This window comes from Corvus brachyrhynchos, unplaced genomic scaffold (assembly GCF_000691975.1).
Source record: "Corvus brachyrhynchos isolate BGI_N302 unplaced genomic scaffold, ASM69197v1 scaffold305, whole genome shotgun sequence".
NCBI classification, from domain to species: Eukaryota; Metazoa; Chordata; class Aves; order Passeriformes; family Corvidae; genus Corvus; species Corvus brachyrhynchos.
The window spans coordinates 496,842-505,373 of NW_008239284.1; the positions used below are offsets into that span (position 1 = coordinate 496,842).

Sequence of the window (8,532 nt, forward strand, 5' to 3'; positions counted from 1 at the left end):
TCACGGGGCGAGCGAGATGCTCTGGTGTGCCACGGCAAAGACGGGGTAGACGGGCTCCGGGAAGGCCTGGCGGTGGGAGAAGAGGATGGTGCAGGAGTCGGGGTCGTAGAAGAGCAGCTCTCCCCCTGCAAAGTCCAGCAGGACCCCGATCTCTGCCGGGGCCTTGATCAGCTCCACGGGCTGCGGCTGCCCCGCGTGCAGGAACCGGAATTCTTTGTCGTAGCGCGAGAACACCCAGGAGGCAGCGTTGAAGCCCAGGCGGCCTTCGTTGGCAGAGCCCTTCCTGGGCACGGAGCTGTAGCAAACCCCCAGCTTGTAGGCACAGCTCTGCTCCACGCTGACCTTCCAGGCACAGAGCCCCGAGTGGAAAGGTGCAGTGGCCAAAGCGTTGGGCCAGTGGTCAAACCGCTCAGGGCAGTCCGAGTCCACCTTTGCTTTCTTGGGGCTGAAGGTCAGGGTTCTCTTGTCTTCTGACAGGCTGAGGTGGGGGCTCAGGGTTTTCTCATCAATGTGAATCTCCTGTGAGCCTGCAAGAGAAGCCACGTGGTGAGCACTGACTCGGTGGCCACCACCTGAACCACCTGAGGTAGTCATGGCAATCAGGAACACAAGTGCAACCACCCTCTCCTCACACATCACTCCTGGGACCCCATCTGCTCCCCAGGGTGACAGTGCTGGGGGCTCAGGCTGGGTGCCACAGCTTCTCCTCTCAGCCAGGGCCAGAACAAGGCAGAGACACCAAAGCCCACATTCACCAGACACCTCTCCACCTTGCACTAGAAGCCCTGCTCCTCTTTCTCTGACCCTGGTATGACTCCCCACAAAACAGAACTCAGCAGGTTTGGTGCACCCCATTTTTGGGAGAGATCCAAGTCTCAATTCGTGTCCTTTCCCACCCCCTCAGTGGGTGAGCAGGACCTGGCTGCTCCTCCCCCAGCCAGGGGAGCCAAGAGCCTGGCGACAATGGGAGGGCTGCATGCAGAAAACCTGCAAAGCTGGAAAAACAGGACTGGAGAGGGCTGGGCAGGGAAATCTCTTTCCTGCTACAAAGCCCCAGGTGTTGATCAACCCACCCTGAGGTGCTGGGAACAGCAGTGGGGGGAGGTGGCATGGCTGTTCCCGGATTTGGCTTTGCTGTGAAAGAAGGGGGGACCCAGCTGCACAAACCCCGCCAGCAGCAGCCCAGGGTGAACAAGGTTGGCCAGAGGACACTGCACCCACTGTGGGTCTGCACCACTTCAAAATCATGGAATCCTAGGATTGTTAAGGTTGGAAAGACCTCTAAGATCATGGTGCCCTGCCCTGGCTGCATGCTTCCCCCTGAGACCCCTCAGTGTCTCAGACTGTGGAACTGCTCAAGTGTGTCCCTCACTCCCTAAATTTGTGAAGCAGGGATGAAGCTGATGCCCAGTGGACTCACCTGCTCCCAAGGAGACCCAGTTCCTGCCAGCAGGTGCCCCTCCTTGCCCTGCCTTCTCCCACCCTCACTTTATTAATTTTAGGTTTTAAACCACCATGGGAACAAGGATGGAGTGGGTAAGTCAGTGGCTCTCCCAGCCCTGTCAGCAGCTCTACCCTGTCACGCCAGCACCAGCCATTGCCCAACACCCTCTGCTCAGCATCCAGCACACAGCAGGATGAGCCCTTAAAGAACCAAAGGATGACCTGAACAGGGTCATCCCAGAGCCCAAGCTGCTCCAGGACCCAGGTCAGCATCCCTCTAACAGCAAACAGCACCCAGCAGCAGCAGCAACGCTCCAGGGCTGCCTCAGGCTGCACCTGCCCAGGTGCTCCCTAGCAGAGGAACCGAGGCTGAATTACCCCTTTGCAAGTCAGTGCCACGCACCTGTGCATGTTAAATAGGAGTTATTGCAAGCAAGAGTGAGCCCAAAGAGGAGCTGAAGCCAGCATTTGCTTCAGCAGGAGCTGCCAGCCTCATTCATCTGATGATTTATTTCCCCACGCAGCAGCCAAACCTGAGCTCTCCACAGGGTTTTGGGGCTGCCCACGCTGCTCTGCTCAGTGCAGGGCGGCTTTCCAGGAAGCCAAATGCTGCTCTGAATTCATAGAAAACAGAGCAGCACCAGACTTTATCTTCCTCTGGCAGAAGGAGGGCACTAAACCTCCTCTTGTGCAACACACAGCTAACCTAGGGCTGCATTCTGGTGGTCCATGCAGGGAAACACCACCCTGGTGACACCCACGCTGCTTTGCTGTGGAATTGCAGCTCCAGGGGAGCATCTGAGGGAGAGGAAGTGCTGGCAGAGGAACAGCAGAGTAGTTCAGATCAGCAAATTTTGCCCCTCACACAAGTATTTTGTCATGACTAAATCTGGATTTTAACATACAATCCTGATGAATGATTCCACCAGGAATTCATCTTGCCCCCAAGTCTATTTTCTCTGTGTCCTGCATCCATCGGGGTGGCCTTGGACATGAGGGATACTGGGACAATAAATTCCCATGGTTAACAGCTCTGGGGAGCACATTTGTGTGAGCTGCAGCACATCTGACTGCTTTTAAAAATCCAAGTTCCCATGAACCGAGATCCCTCCCAAAACGGTGCCAGGAGATTTACATCATCTCGTGGTGCAAGGAAGAAGCTGCCAACCCCAAACAGAAGTGATGCAGAAGCCTGGATGCCAAGTGAAGGCATCAAAGGAATCGTATTTATTTTTGAGAGTGAAATGGAGGCCTTTTTGCTGCTGCTTTCCAAGTTTTTGAGAGGTTAGGGAACGAGCCATCAAGGCTTGGAATTTTGTGTTTTCAAGCAAATAAACAAGACAGCCACCTGCTCACCTGCCTTTGGGAAAAGGACCACAGAGTGACACTTAACGTTCCTGTGTCTTAAGGAAAGCTCAGACCACTCTGCAGTTAATAATAAATCTCTAAGACTTGGTCCAGGGCAGACTGTGGACTGCAGAGATCCACAAGGATACACCAGGCATCCTCAGCATGCAGTAAGGACACGTGAAATGTAACCACACGCTCAAAAAACCCAAACAGAATGAAATTCCTGTGTAGTAAGTGCAGCAGCACACCCACCACAAGAATCAAATGCCTTAAAGTCATTACATTTCACAAGGATGCTGTTGGGAGAGGAATCCTGAAAATCTCCGTGTCACAACAAAGAAAATTATGGAAAGGCTTCCTGCTTGACTCCATGGCTCTGAACATTGAGAACCTGCTCAACTGATTCTTTCAGGAAGAATTTCTTCACTGAATGGCACTTCCAGTGCTTAAAGGGGCTCCAGAAGAGCTGGAGAGACACTTGGGACAAGAGCCTGGGACAGGCTGGAAAGGGCTGCCCAGGGAGGTGGTGGAATAACCACCCCTGGAGGTGTCCAAGACATGACTGGATGTGGCAGTCAATGCTCTGGGCTGGGTGACAAGGTGGTGATCACAGGTTGGATTTGATGGTCTTAGAGGTCTTTCCCAACCTGAACAGCTCTGGGATTCTGTGTGACACTGTCAGTGCACCACTGCAGGGGTGGCATAGAATCACAGAGTGATTTGGGTTGGAAGGGACCTTAAAGCTCACTGAGTCCCAACCCCCTGTAGGGATACCTTCCATGACTGCCAGCACTCACAGATTCCAAAGAGGGAAATGAATCACAAAGGGAGAGCAACACCAGAGTTTGCAGTAGAAGAAACATATGATGGTAGTGCTTGGCAGGCACAGATTCTCAAGCTAACACTTGAAACCATGAGAGCAGTAAAAGCCTGAAGTGCAGACCTTGGAGGGAGGCCTGGAAACAGGGAAAACTGGAAACAGCTCATCAGAGTCACAGCAAGATGAGCAGAAATCAGAAGTTTGTACAGAAGCTTTGGAAAAACCACCCTAGGGATTGTTCACAAGGCAAATTATGAAGGATGTTGCCATCTCTGAGAAACAAAAAATACAATTGAAATACTCTAACAACAGACTGAAAGCCAGAGTAAAAGCAAACATTTCACAATCAACCATCCAAACACATCATAGCCAGAAGAAAAATGTCTTTCCCTGCTTAACACAGCCAGCACCAACCAGGTAAACCGGTCCCAGAGCCTGTCAGGGGCCTGGCAAATGCCTCCAGTGCAGCCTCAGCTGTACAGCAAGAGCTGAGCCAGAGCACAAACACCTCTAGAACCACCAGCTCGTGCACAGCCACAATCTCAGCTTGTGATCAGAAAGCTGCTCCATCTGCTCACTGCTCCCTGCACTGGTCAGGCTCTCACAGACATCTCACAGGTGAAATCACCCTCTCAAAGTCCCCAGCAGCCCGATGCTAAACGTTGTGAACAGAGATTTGTGTGACAGAGACTCCCCCAGCAGCATCAGCTTCACTGCTGTCACCAAGAGACCCAGGAAACAGCAAAAGAAACCACACAACATTAAAGCCACAGAGCTGATAAAACACACACAGTCTTTTCAAACTCCAGTTCTTCCCTGAGCCACAGCCTGCTTGGAGCTGTTGCTTCCCCTAAACCTCGCACAGCTGCTGCTGCCACCTCCCTGAATGGAGGGCTCCAAGAAACAAGCAGGGGCTGGGAGAGCAGAGGGGCAGGACACAGCATGAGGGAGTTTTGACACGGCACGAGGGTGTTTCTTTGGGCACAACACGAGCGAGGGTGCAGGAATCCCTGGAGCACGTGAGATGTGAGAGAGGCACTGACCTGCGAGGCTGCAGAGCACAGCAGAGGCCCACAGTCGATGCAGCAGTGGACTCTGAACACAGGTCTGATTAAAGTTTAACTTCAGGGACTCCTGTGGCTCCAAGATTCCCTCCGCCACCTCTGTCCTATAGCAAAGGAAAACAAGAGTTGTTTCAAAATACAATGATTTATTGTGCTGGGAGGTGTTTATAAAGATCACAAGGAGGTATGGCAGAGGTTAAAGAGGAGCTCTGGCTGCAGAGAAACCACAGCAGAGGTGTCTGGGCCAGCTCTCACCCTGAGCGATACTTTCAGTTGGCTTTGCTCACAGTTCCTCGTGAAAGGGCTGCAGTGTTGTAAAACACATCCCAGCAGCCTGAGTCAACAGCTCCTCACTCAGCAGACACAGGGTAAATAAATGTGTCTGAGAGCAGCCACCAGGGTACCAGGGGAGCACAATGAACAGGGAGAGAATCAGATTTCCCTCTATTGCCAGAGCCCCACAGTCTGAGCACAGCGCAAGCCAGGACACCAAGTTTCACCCAGGGGTTTGCTGGCTCCTGTGGCCTGCACCACCCACAGAACTGATGGTTCTAAGGACAGGCTGTGGCACATTCCATACTCTCCACAGGCACAAATACCCCCACAGACCCTCTGGGCAGCACGGTGCAGCCAGGGCCAGCACCCTTGCAGCAGCCACAGAAATCAATTCCTTAAATAAAATTAAATAGATTAAATAAAAACAGAGCCACCAAGGTGCCTCCTCAGGAAGGGCAGCCCGGTGTCACCAATGGGGCTGTTGGGGACGCTGACACCTGCACCTGGCTCTCCCTGCCCATGCAGAGCTGGGGAGATGCTGTGCCAGCCACCCCTAGCATGGAGCAGAAAGCATCCCACCTCCTGCCAACAGCCTGGCACAGGCCTGCTCCATCCCCCAGCAAGTCCTGTGGTTTTCTGAGGAGCTGGAGGAGTTCTCCCATAAGCAAGGGCTGCTGCTCTGGCAAAGCACATGGAGCATCTCCAGGTGCAGCGCAGCACCTGGAGCAGAGACAAGAGGCCATGCCGGCATCTCTGCGCTCTGTCCTTGTCCACAACAAAAGCAGCACAAGGGACAAAAGAGGTGTCATGGGGTGCCTGAGTCACAGCACACAGCACAGGAGCTGTGAGGATGCAGGTGTGGAGCAGGAGCAGGCAAAGCTTGGAGCAGGGTCAGGGAAAGGACCAGGAGCAGCTGGGTACTGACCTCTCGAAGATCTCTTGTTCTGCATGCTGGGGACAAGGAGAGAAAGAGTCATCACAGCTGAAATCCCCACAGATGACACCCCAAACACAGCAAACCTGGGACCCAGGGAGCAGTGTTCCCCCTTCCTGACCCAGAGAAGCCACCCCTCACCCCAACACCAGCCCTGGGGAGCAGCGGGAGCATCCAACATCCGTTTTCTTCAGCTGCAGCACTTCCCAACTCAGAAAATGAGTGGGAATGGCTGAAGGCAATACATTGCACATGTGGCTGGGGCACTGTCTGCTGTCCCCTCTCTGCCCCACCCCACAAGGACAGGCTGCAGGAACAGCCTGTGCTCCCAGAAAACAACCCCAGGGCTTTCAGCAAAGGAGGGAGGCTGCAGAGGGACTAAGCCAAGAGTCAGGTGACCTCACGGTCAGTCCCACTTGTTTCTGTACCTGCCGGGCATGAGGCATTCTCAAGATACAGCAAAGTGATAAGAAAATACCTGATCCCTGCTCAAACCCACTTTGAGGACTTTGCATGCCTTCAGCTTCCCTGTGGCATGGCACGTGTTGATTCCAGACAGGCACGAGTAGCAACACCAACAGTCCAAGGGGGAGAACACATGATCCCCGAACTCCCCTCCAAAAGGAGAAACTGAGGGTGTGGCTGTTCTCTGCCACAGGCAGCTGATGGATCCTGCTCTCCAGCCTCTCCTCTTTATGGTGCAGCTACCGCCCAGCACACTGAGACAGAAACTGCCTTTCCCATCAAAGGAACATCTACCCTCTTTCCATGGGATTGGGTCTGTTTTCCAAGCCGAGCTGCTGTTCCCCTCCTCACAAAGTTACACGTGGGAAGCAGAGGCTGAGCATGGTGGTGTAAGGCAGACCTGCTCACATCTAAAATGAGAGGAATCACTTGGGTGAACCCAGATGATTCAATAACCAGAGAAGGAACTGAGCAAGGGGAAGCACAGGCTGCTTTGCACGGCAAATATCCCTAACAGAGCTAAGCCAGGCAACACATGGGGACTTTCCAGCAGAGCTGCAGGTGCTTCCAAGGGTCAGTTTTGATTAAAACTGCACACAATACTAGAAAATGGATGGCACAATCAACACTTGCAAGAGTAGCTCTCAACCCAGAGCTGTTCTGGCTGTCCAGCCTAAAGGCAGCTACAAGCCCACAGCTTGGAGACCTGAGCCTGGGTGGTTCTGGACCTCACTGCAAGCAAGAGCAGGATCGGGCAGAGCAGATGCTCTGGGAACCACCAGGAAACCACAGGGGCTTATCAGGACCAGGTCAAGGAGGTTCCCTGAGCCAGACCTGCAAATGTACGTCCTGTCCACCTGCACGTCCCTGCTGTCAGCACAGCAGCTGCTGAACACCACATGTAAATCCCATAACAAAAAGTCTGGTCAGTTCTGGGCTCCCTGACTCACAGTACTCACCAGCAGGCCCCGGTCATCCAGGCTGGTGATCGTGTCCACCAGGTAGGTGCGGAGGGCACCCAGCTTGTGCAGAGCCTCTGTCCAGTGCACCTGCTGGGTGAGGATGCTCTGGTGCGCCCGCTCCTCCTCGGCGTGCACCCTCTCCAGCAGCCGCTGCTCCTCGTTCTCACAGGCCTTCCCCACGAAGAGCAGCCTCTGGATCACCAGCTCCCGCGCTGCGCTGGCCGCGCTCTGCCACGGCAAGGACACAGCAGGAGCATCAGCCCTGCTCCAGCCCCAAGAAGAGCCCCAGCTGCTTCTGCTGGCTCTCCATGGGCTCAGGCATTAGTGCTGCTCTGTTAACTGAGCCCAGGCCACAGCAACTGGCATGATACGAGTCCCAAACCTGCTCACTGCCTCCTCAGCCAGCCCCGGTACCTAAGTGACAACCTGCGAGGGATCAGAGTCCTGTCCCTCAGCAAATCTCCATAGATTCACTGTTGGTGAGAAACATGAGAACAGGCTGAGACAGCTGGGGATGTTCAGCCTGAAGAAAAGGTTCCAGGGAGAACTTAGAGCCCCTTCCAGTGCTTAAAGGGGCTCCAGAAGAGCTGGAGAGACACTTGGGACAAGAGCCTGGGACAGGACACAGGGAATGGCTTCCCACTGCCTGAGGGCAGGGTTAGATGGGATATTGGGAAGAAATTTTCCCTGCGAGGGTGGGGAGGCCCTGGCACAGGGTGCCCAGAGAAGCTGTGGCTGCCCCTGGATCCCTGGAAGTGTCCAAGGCCAGGCTGGATAGAACTTGGAGCAACCTGAGACAGTGGGAAGTGTCCCTGCCCATGGTAGGGGGTTGGAACCTAGGTGGTCTTTAAGGTTCCTTCCAACCCAACCCAGTCTGGGATTCTGTGATTCCATCACTGTGCTTTGTCCCCATCCTCAGTGACAGCAAGAAACAAATAAACCCAGGAATTCTAAGGCACTGATCCTAGTGGGATGTTTGATTGCTGTACACGCACACCATTGACTGTGCACATTTTTCAGGCAAATGAAGCAGGAATTGCAGGCACACCCTGGCACTCCATTTCCACAGCCGCATCCCGATGATCCCCCCCCGACAGCTGAACATCCCTGCTGGGAATGGCGAGCAGGGAGCAGGCTGGGCCAGCCCTAGGGACTCACCAGGACGCCCTGGTCCTTGGCAGGCAGCACCTCGTCCACGTGCCGGGCGATGGCCGCGCT

The 8,532-nt window shown here is 54.3% G+C and overlaps 1 protein-coding gene across 1 annotated transcript in view; it reads right to left on the reverse strand.

The window, feature by feature from the left end:
- The window catches only part of BSPRY (B-box and SPRY domain containing), an 11,164-nt gene continuing 2,632 nt past the window's right edge, over positions 1-8,532 (reverse strand). The window contains exons 2-6 of the mRNA XM_008638337.1: positions 8,473-8,530; positions 7,312-7,542; positions 5,879-5,904; positions 4,657-4,781; positions 1-527 (exon numbers count right to left, since the gene is read on the reverse strand). Coding sequence (XP_008636559.1) covers positions 1-527; positions 4,657-4,781; positions 5,879-5,904; positions 7,312-7,542; positions 8,473-8,530 — 967 coding nt within the window. The remainder of the gene's footprint in view (positions 528-4,656; positions 4,782-5,878; positions 5,905-7,311; positions 7,543-8,472; positions 8,531-8,532) is intronic.